The sequence below is a fragment of the Fragaria vesca genome, linkage group LG7 (genome assembly GCF_000184155.1).
Source record: "Fragaria vesca subsp. vesca linkage group LG7, FraVesHawaii_1.0, whole genome shotgun sequence".
NCBI lineage: Eukaryota > Viridiplantae > Streptophyta > Magnoliopsida > Rosales > Rosaceae > Fragaria > Fragaria vesca.
In genome coordinates, this window is record NC_020497.1 from 13191878 (window position 1) to 13214280 (window position 22403).

General features: G+C 38.1%; 2 protein-coding genes and 1 pseudogene across 3 annotated transcripts; 1 reads left to right on the forward strand and 2 right to left on the reverse strand.

Annotated features, from left to right (window-relative positions):
• Positions 1-1354: 1354 nt before the first annotated feature.
• Positions 1355-4561, forward strand: LOC101290707 (annotated as a pseudogene). The gene is made up of 6 exons (XR_185349.1): positions 1355-1371; positions 1480-1524; positions 2780-3107; positions 3194-3262; positions 3853-4344; positions 4440-4561. The product of XR_185349.1 is annotated as a 60S acidic ribosomal protein P0-1-like (transcript).
• Positions 4562-6454: 1893 nt separating this feature from the next.
• LOC101302110 lies at positions 6455-9957 on the reverse strand. The gene is made up of 5 exons (XM_004307200.1): positions 9565-9957; positions 9196-9294; positions 8228-8272; positions 7129-7266; positions 6455-6962 (listed from the first exon to the last, which is right to left on the reverse strand). The coding sequence occupies exons 1-5, from the start codon at positions 9952-9954 to the stop codon at positions 6630-6632; spliced, it is 1005 nt and encodes a 334-aa protein (XP_004307248.1). The 5' UTR covers positions 9955-9957; the 3' UTR covers positions 6455-6629.
• A 778-nt stretch (positions 9958-10735) lies between these two features.
• On the reverse strand, positions 10736-16667 carry LOC101302396. Its single transcript, XM_004307201.1, has 12 exons — positions 16180-16667; positions 14881-15461; positions 14706-14795; positions 14380-14619; positions 13653-13874; positions 13251-13548; positions 12803-13137; positions 12595-12704; positions 12418-12512; positions 12242-12318; positions 12061-12154; positions 10736-11840 (listed from the first exon to the last, which is right to left on the reverse strand). Exons 1-11 carry the CDS (start codon positions 16442-16444, stop codon positions 12062-12064), a joined length of 2406 nt encoding a protein of 801 aa, XP_004307249.1. The 5' UTR covers positions 16445-16667; the 3' UTR covers positions 10736-11840; position 12061.
• Between the last annotated feature and the right edge of the window lie 5736 nt (positions 16668-22403).

Sequence of the window (22403 nt, forward strand, 5' to 3'; positions counted from 1 at the left end):
CACTTCAAAGGTTGAGAAATGCCATCATTTTGTTCCTTCTTCTCTAATGTCTTTGGGTAATGTAGATCTAGATTTTCACTAAAAGAACCTGAAGTTTGGAATGTTTCATGTTTGACACAGATGAAAATTTGAAGCAGCTGGAACTTGTAAAGCAACATTTGTCGATCCTATGACTGTTAACTGAGCACTGACTAAAAGGTTAGTATTAGTTGATTTAGTTCTAATCCTTGTTACTTTGTATGAATTATGATGTGATTTTTCTAGAATTTAGCATGATGCAGCACTTGAAATTTGTGTAAGCACCTAGTTCCAAGCATTTTCATAACTTAGAATCAGTGCATATTCAGTGATCTTTGAAAGAAACATGGATGAATCTTTGATTCCAATGTGGGTTTAGTTATATTTGTGAAATTGTGTTTAATGGCAGTGGTTGTGAGAGTTCAAAACTTCAAGCCATGCATTGAAAGTGACCTCCAGCTTCTAGGGTTCTAGTCACAAAGCTTGAAGGATCTCAATATGAGATTCTTATGAGAAGCAAGCTATTCTCAAAAATATGGAAATTGACATATCAGCCATGTGGTTGTTTGGCATTGGCGACAAAGGTAAATGTCAAGAAATCAGTTGCGACCCCAATAAAGATAATCTGGCATTACATATATGTTTATTAGTCGATCTCTGATTTTTCTGTCTAAATTTTAGAAAAACACATTTTTGATGGTTATACCTTCATGCCTAATGCTTTAATGAGTATAGTGGATTTCATGCCTGCAGTTGCAAATCAATGCAAATAATTGGTAATATAATCTGATATTGGACAAAATCATTGGGTTAATCTCATATGATTGGTTGCAGCTGCCAGGCCTTAGTTGAGCATTTAGGAAGGTTGAACTTGCTGTTAGATTATGCATTCAATCATATTTGGTGATGACTTGTCTACATTCATTTCAAGCAAATTCTATTAGTGGAAAGAGAGCCTGCCTGTTATTCACTTGATAAAACCCTCCATTCTCTATAGTAAATGGCCTAATGAAGAATTGATGACAGTGAACCTTGCCAACAGAAAACGTTTATATAAGATTGCCAGTTGTGTTCCAACTAATACTTTTTCCATTGATTTGATAAAAGAATCACAAAAGCTGTTTGTTCTGTTTCTCTCTCATAATATCCATTTACCTTTAGACAACTAACAAGAAGATATGCCCCTGGACTAGGAGGAACCAAATTGACAATTTACTTCTATTTATTTCTCAAAGTTACTTGACTTGTACTTAAATATACAAGTAATCTCAAATGCTTCCAGTGGCTTTATAAATGAAAGCTCAACAGTTATATCAGATCTCACATCTAAACATCAATGCGAGAAGTTACGAGGTAGTAATAGTACACCTCATCCATCAATCACCTTGCATAAAATTTCTCTACTTTTTGTATTATTTTTATTTTGTTTCTGTAATTTGTTTTTTTTTTTTTTTTTTCTAGGTGTGCAATTGTACAGGCTCAAACAGAGGAGTTGGACAGGAAACTGTTAGACAGTTGATCTCTAATGTATTTAGCCTGCTAGAAATGAGAAGAGGGCTGAAGACTCATCTTCAGCACTTGAGATGTTTTTCCACTTGATTGACCCTGCTCGTTTTGCAGTGTTCATTTTAAATCCTATGGTATATACTGGTATGATTTAAGCTCGATTTTTCTGAGAGTTTCAAGCAGGTTTAGTTAAACAAAAATTTATTAGTCAATTACGAAATGAAATATGGAAGTAGAATGGAAAGTTGGAAACCAACCAACAATTGCTCTGTGGGACTGAAGAAGATAAGTTGGACACATTTTCTTTTTCTTCAATCTGCTAGTTTAATTTTAGCCACTTTCAGTTCTGAAACTTTGGTCTGTGAAGATTGTCCTCAGTATGGTGCAATTATGACGAAGATAAGCTTCTACACTGGCTAGATAGGCTGCTGTGTGCTTCTAGCTAGGATCCACCAAATTACTATCCTGCTAATAATTTCATCTGTGGTTTGTTCCAGAAATGCCTTTCATTTTTATGGTTCATTTTTCAGTTTTAAATCTTTCTGCATTCAGGCTAAAAATTTTGAAACTTATTGCTGAAAAAATTAATAAAATATATATGGATGAGGTCATTTTAAAAACTTGTTGAGTGGGTTTTTTGTTTTGTTGTTTTTTTTTTTTTTTTTTGTATACTAACAGTTGGAGTGAGAGTGGATAAACAGTGCGGAAGCTTATTGAGTGGTTTTACTAGGATGTGTATTGTCATACTTTAATCTCCATACTCTTTTCTGGGTGGGGTATATATGTATTAGCCACCATAAAACTAAGTGTCTTTTTAATGCAGGAAGGAACAATTTGATTGGATTATGTAGTGGTTGCAGCCAGGCTTGGCCTAGCATTCTATAAGCTTCAACTTCATCGGTACACAGTTACACACCCTCTAAAACTTTGATCAAATTCAATTGCTCGACTGCAATTTTGTCTATTCTATAGTCAATCTCGTAGCCACTTCACAAAATAATTCAGTGTAAACTCAATTTTCTAGAGAGTAGACTTGAATTATATAATTGCTGGTGCTGTGCTTTGCTCTTCTGGCCTTATTTTCTTTCTTTCAATCTGTTCTGTACTGTGTTTCCGTATGGGTCTCACGAGATTAACTTTGTAAATTTATCATGGTGAACCATTTACTTTTATGTTTTACTCTTCCTCCTTTAATTTTAACTTTGAAATTAAATCTTCTAAGCTGTGGTGCGAATGCTTGATAATGAAATTGTAGTTATTTGTGGGAAGAGTGGAATGAAAAGAAAAAGGAGACATCTGAAGAAGTCTCATCAACTTCCACAACCTGCGGTTCCTCGCTATCCAAGGCCGAGAAGAAGACCAACTATGATGTCAAGCTCTGCAAGCTCTTGGAGGAATATGGCCAGGTTCTCATCGTCGCCGCTGATAACGTCGGCTCCACTCAGCTCCAGAACATCCGCAAAGGTCTCAGTGGGGACTCCACAGTCCTCATGGGGAAGAATACCATGATGAAGAGAAGCATAAAGATTCATGCTGCCAAGACCGGTAACGATGCTTTTCTCAGCCTCGTTCCCCTCCTTGCGGTGAGTCTTGAGCTTTGTTTTGTACTCGACTTGTTTTTTACTTTTTACTTTTTTGAGTGACTTTGTTTTTGTTGATTTGGTGTTAGGGTAATGTTGGTTTGATCTTCACCAAGGGTGATTTGAAGGAAGTCAGAGAGGAGGTTGCTAAGTACAAGGTGAGCTAAACTCAGGTTTTTTTCATTTGTTCGTTTCATAGTAGTAGTATATTGATCTGTGGTGGATTATTTGTATTAATATACAACTGTTTAGCATAGTAATTCTTATTCAATGTCATAATATTGTTTCTTGTCCTAGTGTATATGATATTGTCTCATGCAAATTTTGAAATGTATGCAATGAAATTTCTGTTTTGATTACTGTGATTGATAAGAAACTGGTCAGTGAGATAGATTTATCAGTAAAATCTTTGCTTGGGGTAAGTACTTTATAGAATAGCTGAGATTTATTCGAAGTGTGATTTTGTTAATTTAAAATTCTGTATTCACTGTATTTTGATTATTATCATAAAAATCTTTGGTGCACTGGAACTTATAGTCCCATATTTTGTCATCAAAATTTAGGTTTTTGTATAGGCTAGTAATGTACTTGTTTGTTATAGAACTTCAAGCTGGTGTTTTGTTTAGGATACTGCAATACATTGTTCGTTTTTTGTGATGTTTGTGATACTTTGTTTGTGATATAATTCTTTGTTTATTTGTTGTACCAAAATTATATAATCTCATTACGAATTTGTATGATTGTATAGGTTGGAACTCCTGCTTGTGTAGGTCTGGTTGCTCCTATTGATGTCGTTGTTCCTCCTGGCAACACCGGTCTTGACCCATCCCAGACCTCTTTCTTCCAGGTCCTTAACATCCCTACCAAGATTGACAAGGGTACTGCGGAAATTTTCATGCCTGTTGAACTTATCAAGAAGGGTGACAAGGTTGGATCTTCTGAAGCTGCCCTTCTTGCCAAGCTTGGGATCAGGCCATTCTCTTATGGTCTTGTTGTCCAGATGGTGTATGACAATGGATGTGTCTTCAGCCCAGAGGTGCTTGATCTTATTGAGGATGATCTCATGATTAAGTTTGCTTCTGGTGTCTCCAATGTCACAGCATTGGCAATGGCCATTTCCTACCCGACAATTGCGGCTGCACCACACATGTTCCTCAATGCCTACAAGAATGTGCTGGCAATTGCTGTGATAACTGAGTATTCCTTCTCCCAAGCTGAAAAGGTCAAGGAGTATCTGGAGGTAAAATAACACAAATCACACTTATATTGAGTTGCTTATGAAATATATCCATTTTCTATCATGTGTAACTGATTACGTTGAGTTAATGAATGCAGGATCCATCCAAATTTGCGGTTGCCGTGGCTCTGCTCCTGCTGCAGCTGCTGAGGAAGCAAAGAAGGAAGAGCTTGCTGAAGCGTCGGACGATGATATTGGATACGGTTGCTTGTTTGACTAGATTATGTTTAGTTGTTACCGCTAGATTTATAAGACTAGACAATGAGGTTTTTATTTTGATCTGCGTTTGAGGATTTATGTTATGAATTTGGGATTGTTATCTTTAGTGTTTTGAGGTTTTATTGTTATTGTTCAATATTTTTAGTGTTCTTATTTGTTTGTTGGCTGCTGGAACCAACGCAAATGAGTTTCATTTGAGCTAGACTTCTAGGAACATATAAGGGATGCACTTTGTGAATAAATTGTATGATAAACTCATAAAACCGATATTAGTAATGGATGAGGTTGAGTGATCTAATCATGGAGGTGTGTTTCGTCCCATCTTGTTGGCTCCCGTTTTGTGATGGTAAAGAGAACATGAATCAGACAACACAATCCGAAGACAGCTAACAACAACAACTCGCAAGTACCAAACCTAGATCTTGTTAAATAATTAGTTAACCTTTCATTGGGCGATTCTAACTTTGAAGTTTTCTTATCATGCTTGTAGTTGTAAGTTGTAACTAGTTACACTTCAATTCGAAGACAACTAACAACAATTACTCGCAAGTAACAAACCCTAAACATAACTAAGAAGCTGAACGTATATGCTAGTTAGGTTTGCATAACTGGTCAAATCTAACTACAACCACATTACTTTGTAGATTAGGCCAGTAGTTTGTACAAATATGCAAAGCTCGAAATTATAACTGCTGAAATGCATATTTTCAGTGCAACTTAAGTCACGGGGTCTGAAGAATCTGCGTACAAGATCGAACGCTCCAACATCAAAGCCATCTCGCTGGTAAGTATATAAATAATTCACATTCACATATCTGTCTCTTGTTACAACTACAAGATGTCTAAGGATGGTGATTACTTTTGCAGGACATGCTCACTGCTTCAATGGACACATCGGCAACAACAATTGAGTGGGCACTCTCCGAACTCATCAGACAACCAGAGCTAATGAACAAGGTGCAAATAGAATTAGCAAATGTAGTCGGAATGGAGAGGATGGTGGAGGAGTCAGACTTGGAGAATTTGGAGTACTTGGACATGGTAGTAAACCTTGAGGCTATATCCAGTTGCACCAATGTTATTTGGACATGACAGAGGAGTATGGATTTAACAATTCCAAGGGCCAATCATCTATTGGCAATTCCATCGTATCGCCTTCACAAATGATCACAATTTGTATGTAATGGCCAGTTCCCCACTTTTGGCTGGATTATCTTAATGTTATGTTTTTCTATTCTATGTAACCACTGTTGTAGCGTCTTGTGTTTGCTTTCTTTTGTGTAGGGGCAACCAGTAATGAAATCATATGCTTTAATACAGTTGAATTTAGGAGTTGAGGGTTATGTTTTCTCCTTTGTGTTCTTTGGTGTCAAGGGTTTTGTTTTGAGGTTTCCTGAGTATTTGCTCCCACTGTGATTTGGTTACTTTGATAGATTCTTTAAAGTTTAAACTACTATCCAGAATAAAGGTTTCAATATGACGATAGGTATGATGTGTGATATTATCCCTGCCAAAATCCAGGTTGGATAAATTCTCCAGCTTTGAGGCTTCCCATTTAGAACAACCGAGATATATCAGTTGAAACGAACCAGCATCAGAACCCGTCTCTGTATGACAAACTCAAATCTTGTTTCATTTAGGACAGAATGGAAATTAGTGTAGGGTAGATATCATAATCAACTTTAGGCTATGCACCTCGCACTAAGAAGAGCACCTCAATTTCTAGACACTGTCCGCAGAAAATAGTTAATAGAAGTTGCGGTGAACAAGTGAAAGAACCTCGTCTTAGCATCAGCAGTAGTTAACTAGCACACTTGCAGGTATTTCAGTCCGATGCAGTTCTTCATTCTTACACAGCCAAAGAGACCAATTGTTGTCATGTTTTGGTAATCAAGACAATCTATGTTCTGGACTCTTACGTAGCTTCGATATTTAACAGCTCGATCACTTTGTTCTTCTAAGCTAACAAAGTATCTTTGGACTGAAAATTATACCTAGTAAGGCGGTGAAACTAGCAAAAACTTGGACTTCCTTAGCATTTGTCTATGCTGAATCAATGTTATTCAATGTTATAAATTTGATTTGATTCTTTGGAACTGTAAAGCAACAGGTCTCTCCAAGACAGAGACATCAATGTTACTCCAAACCTCTGGCTTGGTTGGAAGCTGTGCTATTTTCTCTGCAATCTCCATGTCTTCAGGAAGAACAGAACCAAACACGGTGTATGCTTTTTTCCACTCAAAATGGTTGGCTAGGCTGATAAAGAAACCTGGACCAGAACCAACCCAGGCTACCGATCCCCTTCTGATGTTGTGGTTACCCTCTTTTGGAATCTTCTTAAATATAATCCCGTGGGCTTCAATTGTTCCTTGTATTAATCCAAAAGGGGGGCCAACGGGAGCCTATATATAGCTCACATGAGAAACATCAGAATGAGGAATAAATACTACATCAAAGCCATCTCATATGCTAACCCATGGTGATATAGAAAGCAGATGGGTGGAATAGATGTATAAATGTGTACTCTAAATCAGCCACCTCTACATAAGTTACCGAGCTTATACTTACATTTTGGATGTGATTTCCTATGGAGTCCCAATAGCTTCCACGGCTTTCCACACGATGAAATTGACAACCCCCACAATAATGCTCTCGCAACAGCTCAAGAATATAGAATACAGAACGAGGAGCACAATCAACAAAGAGCTGAAATTTAATACAAAAAGAAAAATTATATGCACCAACCATATAGATTAGTTTCATAGACGATTACAGAATGTTAAAGAACATAGACGAAGCGGTTGATGAAGAAGAATGACGGGAAGATACTAGAGAACACTTAAAATTTTCATTGCTTCCACTCCATAACAGTAAAAGATAGCAGAAATAAAAAGTTTTAGCTATACAATAATAAGTATGAAATCACAATAGATAGGTACAAGATGAGAAGAAATTGTTTGATTCAACTAAACTAACTGTAATAACAGAACCATATGCAAACAGAACGAAATTGTTAAAGCAGAGCATCATCCAACACAAACCACTTGGTTACAAATGAAGACATTCAAGAATTATATATTAAGAGATATGATCAACACCAAAGAATAGGGTTCCGGTAAAATTATCACCTTTCGCTGGCATAATGAAACTGATGACTGAATAAAATGTGACATTGATCAATGCAATTCCCTCAATTGCGAAAGTGTTTTGGTGCCCTTTTATAAGCCAAATTTTAACCAACATAAAATAATTTTCAGTTAAGACCATACATATAAATAACATTGCCAAAAATTGACAAGATAATATTTCCACTTATTCATCAGAAGAGGAGTATCTTTCGATGTCAGAATTGATTTTCCTTGATAGCTATGCCAGGGACTAATAGACATATCATTTCTAAAAAATTAGATTTAGAATATAGGTATACAAGTCTCAAGTTAATATATTCAAACAAGTTCCCGCCTTTGTTTCTATTTTTTTTTTGGCAGAATAAAAGCAGAATCAATGAAGTCAGCTCAACACATGATAAACAAATATACCACATATTTCTATATGATACAATGTGAGCATTTTCACTGTATTATAACTTAACTGAGGATTTCAACATGACTGATATGAGAAAGATTTCACATCTAACCCTATTAGAAAAAAAAAATTAATTATTTACCTTTATACGAAGAATCCCATATTCTGTTTCCATGCCAACAATACCCTGTAGTAGAAACAAGCAGGGATTATATGAACAGACAAGTAAAGATATAAGGAAAAAACAAGTTACAATCTCAAACTCCCCTATAGCTTCTCCTAAAATATACAAACAAATTAGTCATTTAAGTGCACAAGCTAAAAGTCTCAAATTGATGAGAGACTCTCTTCCTGCATGAGGAATGTCTTCTAATACAAATGATGAATCTTTCTTCTGTGTGTCCCATAAGATCCCATGAACCTCTCCTTTCTCTACCAGCTATAAGTTACTTCCTCTCATTTTTAACATACCATCCCCTCTAATTCTACCCATTCCACACTCCCCTTTCAAACTGTCTTAGAAACAACTGCCAGTGGCAAACAATCAGCTCCTCCTCCTGTAAATGCTAGGAGTGTACAGTTTCTATAAATCTCAAATTATCAAGTTCTCAACTAAATCAAGGCTTCTCACAAATAAAATATCAGTCAGCAAAGGTTCCAGGGACTCTGCTCTCATACTGCACTACATTGGACTATAGGCTCGCTACAATTCCACAGTATCACTGTTAATAATCACTCATATATTCATTCACTTTTGTTATTTTAAATCATGTTTAATAATATGCAGGGAACTACACCACTGACAGTCTGCAGTAATTGATCTTCCCATAGACTTCTCCGGCACCATAGACTTCTCCAGCAAACAGAAAAATTGCAGCAATACATTTCAAGCTGTCATTGAAATCTTTTGATAAAGAAGAAAGTTTATTGCAAGTACACGAAAACAGAACTAGGAAGCAGGGGCACATGTTCATGACATAAACAATATCATCCCGGAATGAAAGATTTTGGCGAACATACAAACCTTTTCATAGGTGCTAGTAACTTGTGTGCAGATAGCTTAAACTTTAAAAATCAAGGAAAGGACTACAAGCCTGGAACATGAGTTACCTCTCCTTCTCCAAATATATGTCCAGAAGTCCACATAACTAGATCCCCTGAGTCTCGCCGATCAGGATCCATGGTATCCTTTTGTTTTTTTAACCAACACTACAAACACACAGAATTCAAGCATTTCATAAGTTCATAACTGATTGGACAGATTCATCATAACAGTTCTTAATTCAACATAATTCATCTACTTACATAAACCATGCCATTGCCCGATCCTTTCGAATATGACATTACACAGTTGAATTACAAAAACCATAATTAACTCACTGTTCTTCAGAATTTACAGAATTAGACCAAACTATGGAACGAAAATGAGATAAACACCAACAATGGAAATAGTTAAAGAGAGTAAAGAAGAATCCATACCTCACCAAATTTATCTCCACAAGCCTCTCTATCCCCACAAAACACCCAAGAATCACACAAACAAGCCCCATTTCGATCCCCACACATATCCTTACAAGCCATGCAGCAGTCCTTTGAAGAATTGACCTTAAACTGAGCACCCCATTTCACTGCATCACCCCAAAGCTCCAAATGCTCGATCCCACTACAGCACTCACCATCTTCTTCACTCACCAAACCAACCTCACCGCCATTCTCACCCAGCTCTGAATTCGAAACAAATGTCGCACTGTTGGGTTTCAGGACCATAGAGATGAAAAGGTAAAGCATGCAGCAGGAGATTGCACCAATGAGGAGAAGTGCCACAAGGGCAAAACGGCCAAGGTCGGACTCGGTCTGCCGGCGACCCATTTGAGATTATTGATGGATATGAGAGACCCAGAAAGGATTTGGCTTAATTCTTTGGATTCATGTTGCCGGTTCAGGAAAACACGTGATTGGAAGCATGAACAAATGAGCTCTCTAAGATTTTGACAAGGAAATATTAGCACTATGATGACACGTTAATTGTTGATCGTAATTGTGCTACTGACCCTAATATTTCCTTCCAGCAATAATTTTGTAAAATTTATTTTCTTGTTCAAAAAATAATAACTATACATTATGAAGTCATATACTACGATCGTTTTTTTAGTAGAACGATGTTGACAAAAATGTCACTCTCATGTAAAGGCCATCCCTTTGATTCTATAATCAGATCACACCACATAGAACGTTATGGAATGAGGAATTGGTCCCATAACTTGTCCAGAGATGAACTGGTCAATCTTAGTACTTTTCCTGTGGAGCTAACAATTAGTCCGTATTAAGCTGTGCATTGAACAGGTTTCTCCCAAGATAAAAGTATTGTAATTACATTCATATGCAACCCTTTACAGCCAAATAGAAAACAAAACCATCCATGATTTTACTTGCTGCATAAACACAACGGAGACGCAACCTTTTTCCTCCAATTTATTTACCAAACGAAGAGGAAACCGGAGCCAGAGCCGGAGAATTGTACAATTTTCGATTTTTCGCCTGGCAAAGTGCCATAGATATCTTTACAAAAAAAAAAAAATGCCATATAGATATGCCTATATTGGTTTATACAAATCGTAAGATTCAACACAGGTGACGTCCAAATCCTTTTTCTTTTTTTTAGAATCAGGTGACGTCCAAATCCTAACCCAATTGGTATATGCAGAGATACCTAAGCACATGCTGTATAGATTGAAACCGGCAGAAGTATCAGAGTTCCTGAGCAACTACATAACTGAAGAAGGATAAAGCAGGACCTATTCATCAAACCAAGTCATCCTAAGCTCTAACTCTTGAAATCCATATAGTTTACAGAATCACGGTACAGATGAACATGGCGAGTCCAAAAGATCCACCCTACAGTCTAATACATCCTTTATTTAACTGCCCTAACTTGTCTGCCTTTTGCACTCGAATCAGTTAGTTGTTGACAAAGGTTCTTCGTAGAATACGGGGAAAGCAACTAAAGGTCATCAATATTAACCAAGAGGAATTATAAATGAATGCACCCAATTTTATTTGTCAGTTAATATCCATAAAGGAAAAGCATTGCATGATCACCCTGGTATTTGAAGTATGCTATTTGGACCAGTCTTCATCTTTTCTGCGGTACTAAATATCAAAACCACATACTTACCATTGCCAATCCTCAAATACAAAGTAAACTCTGCAATTGCAACCAGAGAATATTCCAGGTCAATCTTCCTAGAAATCTGAGCATGCTCAATGCTCAATGGTTCCTTAACTCACTGAAGCACTCATTCAAGGTCATGAAGCTGAAATTGATTATGCGGGTCTAAATTGACCAAAATGACACTTATTATTCAAATCCAAAACCTCCCCAAAGGATTCAGCAAAAAAAATATCCAAAATACCTTAAGACCACAATTAGAAAACCCTTGTTCTCTCATCATATTCTGTACATAAATGACACCAAGTTTTCCATCAGGTGAGTTCTTATAGGAGATTAAATAGAAGGCGCTGTATGATTCGTCTCTGAATAACTTCAGCTTCCTTGCAGCATCAAAACTTTGGCCTGACAGAATATCTGATCTATGGAAAATCTACGACTGCTTGACCTACTGTATACAATCCAATCCAAGTTTCCCAGTGCTGCAGACGCTCTTAGATAATTTTGTCCCTTCATAACTGCTAGAGAACATAATCCAAAGCTTCAGACAGTCCCCATCCTAGAGCGCCTCTTGGTCATTTCAGATCTGTTCCATGGACAAATTCACTTGTAACCATTTCACTCTGTTTTCACCAATGACCTCTTAACAGCAAAAGAAGAGATGCCATGTCTTCGAAAACAAAAATCTCCCGGAAGAGAATAGTAATGACTTGAGGCCTTTGGGCACATAACTATGCACTCCTCAGCTACTTCATTAATATTTAAAGAAACAAAACACTACAATACAAGACAATAAGACAAATTACCTCAATAGTATGAGCCAGAACCACCTGAACCCATATAACTGCTTCCACCAACACCACGACCAGAGTACATTGATGAGTAAGAGCTACCACCAACCTACAATTCAGTATCAGAGAAAGACGTATGAGATGGCTAACCAAAATAGTTATATTTGTGATTAACCAAAGGAGATTATAAGCATACATCATTTCCGCGAGACATATAATCACCACCATAGCTTGATGAGTACATTCCACCAACATCATTACCACCATAAGAACCTGAAAGTCATACACCATTAGATTCTGACTTCAAAAATGACTGCCCACACATATCGATTGTATATCAGAGTTTCAGACTACCATCAATCTCAAACTCACCTCCTCCATAACCCATGCTCTGACGGCTGCTGTAAAGTCCGTGTGAATCCTGACTTGTCCGGCTACTCCCATATCCTAAACTAGACCTCCCAACTCTGCCAACCACAACAAACAAAGTTACCACATTGATACATGACAAAATCAGATTTTAAATTTATTCAAATCAAGGGAGCAAACCTATCACTATAGCCATCCCCATATTGAGAAGAACCACTTCCATATTCATAGTCCAATCTTGCCCTTGATTGGCGAATGCCCGCATCAGCATATCTAGGTGGAACATCGTCCTAAAATGTATATAAAACAAAAACAAAATAAAAAATATTAGCCCACTCCTATACAAATATTTGACCAAATAATTTACACTAACAACAGTAACACTAACCAGTGCAGAGTATGGACGCTTTGACCCAGAAATAGAATCGTAATCACGAGCACGGCCTTCACGGTGGTAACTAGGAGGAGGCGGAGGAGGAGGGTGCCTTTCAAACCTTTGTCCATAACCATCATCTACATAAGCTCTTCTTGTTGTTGAACGAGATGTACTTCTTGGTGGGTCAACGTAGGCAGGACCACGTGTACTATACTCATCTCTATATGACTGGCGTCTCTCTGGCACAGCCCTTGAACCATAATCAGCCACTGCCCTACTCCTTGGTGGAGGAAGGTCATCACGTCTACTATATTCCCTTCTGAAGCTACTCTTTGGGTAGGTTGGAACTGTAAGATAGCACACCAACATAACACAAAACGAAATTAAGACCCTACAAAAAGAAACAAGGAAAGAAGAGAAAAGAAAAGATATATATACATATATAACAGATATTGCATACCAGGTGGCCTCCTGTCATAGGACCTAGCAGGAGGAGGCAAAGGCCTGGCTCTAGCAGGATAAGACGAGACCATAGGGCGTCTATCTCTCAGTGCAACAGGCCTCTTCACACTTGTTGATGGGATACGACTTCCAACTCCTCTTAATCCACGCACAGGTAGACTTCTTGGTGGTGTAGGGCGCCCCCATGAACCCCTGATAGCTCGTCCATCCCCTCGTGGGGACCGATAATCACCACGACCAACATGTTTGCCTTTCCCTCTCTGAAGAGGTCTTGACAACCTTGCCCTAAGCTTTGCCTAAAATACAACCATAATAACAAACTTAAACTCATGGTTCATGCAAAAGTACCTCGTGAATAATATCTCAAAGTGAAAAGAGCAGTTATAATAAGTCAACACACCTTATTGTCCCCTTCACCTATCTCTGCATTGTTGATGCAATTAGCACATGTCAACGCATTCTCATGAGTGTCAAATGTAATAAAACCAAAATCCTTCCTCTTGGCAGAAGGCATATTGCGAGCAAGTTCAATCTTTTCAATCTCCCCATAGTCCTTGAGAAGCTGTTGAACATAATCCTCGTCCCATGAAGCAGGTAGGCCATCCACAAATATAGTTTTAACCTGCAACGCAAAATACAAGATCAGACCTCTACAAAGGATACTAATACCACCTAACGTAAAGGAACTCAGAGCTTCTCTCTATACGTGATTCTCCATAACTACTGCTAACATAGATAACGAGGAAAGAATATTAAAATACTTGTTGGAATCAAACAAGAATCAAACAATAACCAACTGAAATCATCAACTCCAAGAAGTATAATCTGATATGTTAGATGCTACTACATCCACGAACAAAGTGTATAGACAATATAATAAATCTAATAAGTGTATAGACAATAGAATAAATCTAATAACAGATATAGAAAATCTAATTTACAAGGGCACATCAATGAGCATGTGTATAGAATCTATTGATAACTACAGACCAATTATTATCCATGTTATATGTTAAGAGAGATGTTACTGGAACTGTGTCCCATTACCCAAAGGTAAGAAAAGAATCAAGCTGAGATTCCATCCAGGATACCTAACACCCAAGACCAATGCAGAAATTTTATATTACCTGGGCCATAATTTCATCACCAGGGTCAATGAAGGAATCTGCAAAAGAAACCTTTGCAGGCCTTTCAACTCCAAACACAATATCTCTTTTCTGAAGGCGCTTGAAGGCATCCATGGCATCTGAGCGAGATGAAAATTCCAAAAAAGCGAAGCCCCGGTTCATTCCCTCATTATTAGTATCTTCAACTACTGTCAAATCCTCAACATTATCTACTCCATAATGTTTCAACTTCTCCTTCAACTGGAAATATAACCATCGGAAAATATCAGTACTTTGTAGCAACTCCAGACAATGCCAGTAAATTCTGAAATGTAGGCATTACTTACAGCATCCTTTGACCATGTTTTGCAGATGTTACCCAGAAAAAGGGTATCACTATCTTGACTTGGAGTAACACCACACTGTTTCCCATTGATCTGGAATTGAAATCATTTCAAGGAATTGAAATCAATGTGTGAAAAATTCATTGACTACTCAAACTATGAAAGGATGAAAAATTACCACTGGATGTTTAAGCTCTCTAACAGCTCGTTTTGCTTGGTCCACAGTTGCAAAACGTAAGAATGCAAATCCCTTGTTCTTCTTAGTCTGAGGGTTCATCATCAACCTAACCTCAGTAACCTCACCTACTACTCCAAAAGCTTTCCTAAGATCAGTCTCATCTGCATCCTTGTCTAAGCCACCAACAAACACTTCGAACTCCTTGCGCTTCCGCCTCTCTTTCACAACTTCATGGTGCTCCTCTTCCTCAGCATCAACCATCTGTGCATGCTCATGCTCATGCTCATGCTCTTGCTCACGCTCATGGTCCCCACCACCATGCTCCTCATACTCTTCACCTTCAAGTTCTTCATGTACATCTTCCATTTCCTCCTCAGCCATATCACCCTCTTCATCACCTAGATTCTCCTCAGGATCCTCATCTCCTTCATCCTCGGCCTCCTGGGCATCCTCCTGTTCAATCTCCTTCTCATCATAATCAACCCCAACATATTCTTCAGGTTCATATTCAGGTTCATCCTCCAGCTCTAGCCGTTCATCTTTTTCATAATCATCTATAGATTCCTTAGCCTTATCTTGTTCTGCCATAAAATCAAGGTTGATGATTCCTCTAGTGAAAAGAGACTCAAGTTTTAAGGTATGGTAGAACATTGTATATGCAAATTAATCAAAGACCGTCCTTGTCCTTGTCCTTGTCCTTTTAAAATATAAACAATAACCGAAATCACCATTGAGTCAGTTAATAACACAGTAATGAGCCATAAAACTGCCATTCTAGGCTCCATAAAAGACCAATGTTATAACACACGAGTGAACCAAAGACGAAGCTGAAAATGCAAGAGCCAAATTTACAATCCTTAACTTCCCGCCTAATTACCAATTTCTTAGGCTCTTAGCACATGGCTGAGCTCGAAGCAAAGTCCAGTAATCCTCTTTTACCGTTTTCTAAGCCAATACAAAACCAATTGCTCTTCAAAGAACCAGCAGGCCAGTTCCAATTAAATCAACGGGAATTACCAATTCAGAAACTTATGCGCCAAACCCAGGGATTTCCCAAAAATTACCATTATTGTTTAAACTACTTTATTAAATTGTAAGAAAGTAAACCTTGATATAACTAATCCAAAGTTAAAATCAGAAAAATTATTCACAACCTAAACATTCTCAGTTAGATTCCACACAAAACCTAACAGAAAATTAAAACTACCCCTACATTCGACAATCCCATCAAATAATGCATAAACAAATAAATTAAATTAATTGAAAAACACACAATAATCAGAAGAAAACAAATCTTACTTTTGAAGCCGTTCTGATCCGATTTCGCATCGACTTCAAACCCTGAGCGATCAATAGCAACAGGCTTGTCTTCAACAACGGGATCTTCCTCCACAATTGGCTTCTTTTCCACCTTGAGCTCCTCTTTACCTTCGGCCACCGGCACCGATACCTCGGGCGCATCAGGCTGGGCCTGGTTCTGAGCCTTGGGAGCTCCTCTGGTGGCCCTCGTCGTCCTCTTAGTTCCGGCCGACCCCGCACCTCTCTTCACCGTCCTCGGAGGCATTGTTTCCGATTCAAATTCCCCAAATTTGATCGATCACAAACCCTAGCTCCGCGATTCGATAACAAACAATCGAATCCCCAAATTGGATGGGAGAATCGAATTGTGCTAATATATAGAGACACCTGGAATGAAACCCTAAATCAAATTGGAGTGCAGGTCACTATATAAAACCCTAGAAGCAGAGTGGGAGACGGAGACCAAGACCAAGGCTTTAAATTAAATTAAAGAAAGAAAAGTGGAGATTAGATTGGGAAGCGTTGAGCTTTTATATGCGGAGCTAAAGGAGGTGCTTTCAGTATAAAATACTTGGACAGGGATTGTTCGGTGTGAGCAAAATACTTGACACGTGGGGATAAGTTATTGGTTAAGTGAGAGTAAGTCCACCAATCAGGTCTTCGTTGAGATGCCCTAGGGAGTGGGTGTGACCTAAGTCGCCACGTGACAGTGAAACTGGCATGTAGTTTCCATCTATAATTTTAGTTTCTAGGTCGTCACGTCGCAGTAAGTATACATATGTATATAGGTTTATCTTTCATCCTTTCGGAAGTTTCGATATTTATTTAATTTTATATTAGCTTTTTTTTTTAAGTAATAAATCATTCATATAAACAAAAGTCAGAATGACGAGGTTACAATGACCACAAGGATCACAATAGTGTCATTACATTAGATATTTAGCTCACAATAGCAGAGGATAAAACTATCACAATAGTGTCATTATATTAGATATTTAGCTCACAATAGCAGAGGATAAAACTAGTCACACACAAGATACTAAAGAAACATAAAACCAGAGCTAAGGCGCTCAATTGCGGTACTCCAAGTCGTATGAAACCATCTCGCTGCATTTATCGCATAGTCTGTCAAGCTATCTACACTAACACTTACGAAATTTCATATTTGCCCTTAGGATTAGGGCCTGGAGGAGTGTTAGTGCAAAGCACTCTCAAGACATCATCCCTTGTCAGCTTGAAACTTTTCTTTGGCGCTTTTCTTTGGGACAAGTTAGTCCCAAAGTGGACTAGCTTAACAAGCCCAATTTTTTTGACTTTGACCTCAAATCCAGGTTCAATGAACCAGGCCCAAACCCAAAACTAATTAGGGTTTTCTTTTTCCTTGCCAACAACCATGTTTCCTAGTGGCCGCCAAACTTCCTCCGCTAGCACAATAATCTTCGGCATTGGCAGGTGGAACATCTGCTCCCATGACTCAGCTATTCGCCTTCCACCGTCGAGCACTTTAAAAAAAACAGATTTGACGTCGACTGGCGAGAGTATCGAAGCTACCACTTACTTTAGATTCTGATCAACGAATCTCATCATCGATGTACCAACAACCATCAACTCTAAACCACCAACTTTGATGGCCTTCTTCGATGTCCCAGACACCGATTCTCCTCCATTGGAGACTTCGTCTATCAAAACCTCAATTGTTGTAGCCAAACGTCACCACCACTAGGGTCCTTGAATCTTCTTGGGTGAGATGCGATCAGACTCGGTTTGAAGGAGTTTTTGATGAATCGTCCGTGGAAGATTTTCATCCTTGATTGCTGAATCAATCCCACAAGAGGCAAAGAACAGGCCCTTGCTTAGTTGAGACGACGCGCATCCTTGCAGATCCAAGCCGTGATGGCTGGATTTAGAGATGGGTCGAAACCCTAAATTTAGAGAGAGAGAGAGAGCAGCGGAGCATATGGCATAGAAAACCCTAGTGGTTCTCATTTTATGTTAATAAAATCTTAATGGCATCTGGAAATGTATAAAAAAAAAATTACATATTGAAATTAAACCAAAGGTAATAAATAAATTATAAAAAAATGACATATTGAAATTAATATATTTAAAAAACACACAATCTAGATATTCATGTTGCCCTGCATTTCTCATAAATGCTCGATAAGATCTTTCTGAAGGTTTGAGTGATTACTAATTCGTGATTGCATTGTACCGCTCTATGAAACCTTCGAAAGCAGTTTGAGCATCTCTACCACCTTCCTCAAAGTCTTGCCCGGTAGGTCCATCCTAAACCTCTGCTATCATGGGCCTCATGTTGTTGTCTTCTTCTTCATCAGACTTTAAATATTCGTCAATATCGTCGGGGCGTTCGTCCTCGACTATCATGTTGTGTAAAATAATACAAACTAACATGATGTATCAAAGATCCTCTTTATCCCACCCCCGAGCAGCTCCCTTGACAATACCAGAACGAGACTGTAAAATACCAAAGCACCTCTCCACATCTTTCTTGTACCCCTCTTGAGCCTTTGAAAATGTAATTTCCTTTGGTCATGTAGGGTGTGGAATTGTCTTTGCGAAAGTTGCCGACCTAGGATATATACCGTCGGTGAGATAGTAACCCAAATTATGAACTCTGTTGTTCACTTGGAATTAGATCTTAGATGCTCGACCGACAGTAAGCTCGTCAAACAACGGCGACTTTGCAAGCAGGTTGAGGTCGTTGCATGCGCCGAGCATTCCAAAAAAGGCGTTTCATATCCAAGTGTCGTAAGATGCGACCGCTTCAAGAATTATAACAGGGAATTTCTTTCTCCCATTATATTCATCAGCCCAAGCAATTGGACAATTCTTCCATTGCCAGTACATGCAGTCGATGCTCCCACATCCCTGGAAAGCCTCCCCTTTCACCTTTAGCGAGGAGTCTTTTAAGATCGGCCGAAATAGGAGCGGTGAAAGAAAGAGAAGAATTGAGTGATGGTAGAGATATGAAAAATGTTTGAGATGAAACTATGATTTTTTTGTTGTGTGGGATGTAAATTAAATGGTGGTATGTATAGGAATTTTTTTATTTTACTTTATTAGGTAACTCAGTTACAGTTGGAATTTTTTATTTAAAAAAAAAAACCTTTCCAACCGTTGCAAACCCAACGGTAAAATAAGTGTATAATTGTAAGTCATTGATCTCCTTCTTATAATTACAACCAATGGTTCATATTAAAGGGTCGTTGGGTTTGAACTCTATTAAAAGCTGACGTGTGGCCAGCTAGATCCCACCTAGTCCGCTAGAAGACAAAATAATAGGAAGCAACACATCAGCCTCTCTCTCATTCATCCATTTCCTTTACGCGTCTTCTAGGTCTCGTCCTCCCGCATGCATGCATCTCTTCATGTGACTTCGTCAAGCTGGCGTAGTGCGGGGCCAGAGATTTCGAGCTGATGTGGCGTGAAAGGCCCAGGCCTTCGTCTCGGTCACGGGTCTGACCTAGGTAATCACCCAATGATCATATATTAGCTTCATCAGGACATTGAATAGTTTCATCGTTACTTGCATTTGAAGGAAGACTTGTGCAAGTCGGAAACCTCTATTGGTATCTCTTAATTTGTTGTTTGGTCTATTTTCCTATATAGATTTGAATATACAAGTAACACCGACTAGTAAATGGTAATGAACTAATATTGCGCACTTAATTAGTCAGTTTACCATATGAGTCTAGCATTCTAACACAAAATGAAAAGCACGTAATGAAGATCTCTTTTGACAATATACCTGATTTATTAGTTGTATTAGCGAGGCCTTCAATCTAGTGTAAACATATACACATTATAGCAGATGAGTGAACAAAAAAAAACATATTAATTTTCTCCTTGTCCCTAGAGCTATAACGCGAGATATCACATATAGTAAGATACACCAATTGGCTGTAACATATTGTGAACGTTCGTTTAAAAAGCATTATCGGTGTTATCGTTTACAAAGTTTAAGGTTTATTCGGCTCCTAATACGAACTAGGGAGCAGCTATTCTCGAACTTGACACCCTCGTTCTTGGGCTTGTGAGGCCTCGCCATGAGATCGAGGTGATGAGTGAGCTTAGTAGGTCTGTAACTCTGTATGTTTCGAAGTTGTAGGTCTGTTTGTTGTTATCCTTTCTCGTCACGCTCGATTTTATTGTGGTAGAAAAAAATATTGAATAAATAAATAAAAATAACATTGTTTTTTTGGTCAATAAGAATAACATTTTGTTCCATCAAACTTTTTTTTCTTTTTTCTTTTCTTTGTCGAAAAAAAATAACTTTTTTTTTATTGAAGGATTTGGAACCTAGACTAGCTGTGAGGCCGTGTGAGTAGGCCTGCCAGTATTGCACGCGACACGAAAATGAATGAAATTATAATGGTTTGGTTTGAGGTTTATAGGTTTGGTTTCTTATAGGGTCACCACGATAAGAACATGATTTTTAATGGTTTGGTTTAGGGTTAACCGGTAATACAATAATAACACTCATCATCATATGGGTACTTTGTAATTTTTTGGTTTCTTGTCTACTGTATATAATAAACCTTGTGGCGACAACTATTTGTTCATCATAGAGTAGAAACAAACTCAACAAATGTTTGCCGGACCAGAACAAGACGAATGTGCTGAACCAAAAATGTTGTTTGCCGGATCTGGATCAGAACAAGACGAATGTGCTGAACCTGAAGGTGTTGTAGCGAATAGACCCCTCCGTGGAAATCCTCATCACTTGTACAATTGTTGGCTTCTACAAGTTATACACCTCAACCAGCGAATATAGTAGCAAGAGCGGCGAGGGTCCTCTATTCGTCGTCAAACGAAACGCGCAGCCTCGTTTTCAAATTATTATGCTGAATCGTGTCAACGATGAAGATGCAAAAGATTTGGTGGATGATCTTATGGAAAATTTTGTTTTTCATGTTGAGCTTCTGTGTATATTCTATTCAAATGCGGTAAGAGCGATGAATGGTTTTTGGTTTTATGAAGTAGCTGAGTGTGAGGAGTTGGCTATACGTATACGGCAATCTCAAATTTGAAGAAAAAAAAAACCAAAAATGTTGTTGCCAGATCTAGACCAGAATAAGACGAATGTGCTAAACCTTAAAGTGCTGCAGCGAATGGACCCCTCCGTGGAAGAAATCCTCATCACTTGTACAGCTGTAGGTTTCTATAATTTCGACACCTCCACCAGCGAATAGAGTAGCAAGAGCGGCGAGGGTCCTCTCTTCGTCGTCAAACGGAACGCGCAGCCTCATTTTCAGATTATTGTGCTGAACCGCGTCAACGATGGAGATACAGAAGATTTGGTGGAGGATCTTGTGGAAGGTTTTGTTTTTCATGTCGAGATTCCGTGTTTGTTCTATCCAAATGCGGTAGGAGAGATGAATGGTCTTTGGTTTTATGAAGTAGTTGAGTGTGAGGAGCTGGCTATGCGTATACAAAAATCTCAAATATGAAGAAAAAAAAACTATTTGTTCATCATACTCTCTTTGTCCATACGTATACAACAATCTCAAATTTGTAGAAAAAAAAATGTAAGTTCTACAATATATTTGTTAAGGTCTACTTGTGTCATTCACTAGCGGATCCAGCCCAGTCTTGACTGGGCTGGAGCCTAGGTGAGTATTTGCAACACAAAAATAACCTGACATTATATATATAATTAAATACTAGTAATAAGCGAAAAGTGAAGTTGTTGTAGCGGAGCCAGCGTTTTATTGTTAAACTTGAAGTCCTAAGTTCAAAACCTACTAGCCTCTAAACATTTTTATATTTTGTTTCAATTCCTTCCGTTTGGTTTTTAACATTTTTCCATTCCTTTATATGAATTAAGATTGCTAATTTTCTATATAGTTTATGTTGTTACTAATCTACTTAAAGAGAAAATAAGTTGTGAATGTATTTGAAGATGGGGAGTCCCATTTTTGTTTCCATCTCACCAACTCTTCTTCTTCACCGTCACCAACTCACCATGATCGACCATCAGCTCCTCAAAACTTTTGATTAATTTGTTAAGGTAAACTAAATCTCCTCCCCGTTCCACGACCCTAATTCCAGCAGCTTCATCCACATATTCTATCTTGTTATTACTCATAAAATCTCTTGCTTTTTTTTCCCCCAAACAAAATTTTTTCTCCCTCCGTAACTGCTCACATTGTCAAGCAAAATTTTTCATGTGTTACATTTAGCCCAGATGACATTTTCATCAT

What these genes read in the sequence shown, in the direction of transcription:
- LOC101302396 (XM_004307201.1), bottom strand. Translation starts at nt 16,444, where the DNA reads ATGCCTCCGAGGACGGTGAAGAGAGGTGCGGGGTCGGCCGGAACTAAG. An exon ending in AAACATGGTCAAAGGATGCT is followed by an intron (nt 14,620 to 14,705) that starts GTAAGTAATGCC and finishes TTATATTTCCAG; the next exon opens with TTGAAGGAGAAGTTGAAACA. An exon ending in ATATGTCTCGCGGAAATGAT is followed by an intron (nt 12,155 to 12,241) that starts GTATGCTTATAA and finishes ACTGAATTGTAG; the next exon opens with GTTGGTGGTAGCTCTTACTC.
- LOC101302110 (XM_004307200.1), bottom strand. Translation starts at nt 9,954, where the DNA reads ATGGGTCGCCGGCAGACCGAGTCCGACCTTGGCCGTTTTGCCCTTGTG. An exon ending in GTGGAGATAAATTTGGTGAG is followed by an intron (nt 9,295 to 9,564) that starts GTATGGATTCTT and finishes GTGTGTTTGTAG; the next exon opens with TGTTGGTTAAAAAAACAAAA. An exon ending in ATATATTTGGAGAAGGAGAG is followed by an intron (nt 8,273 to 9,195) that starts GTAACTCATGTT and finishes TTTCTACTACAG; the next exon opens with GGTATTGTTGGCATGGAAAC.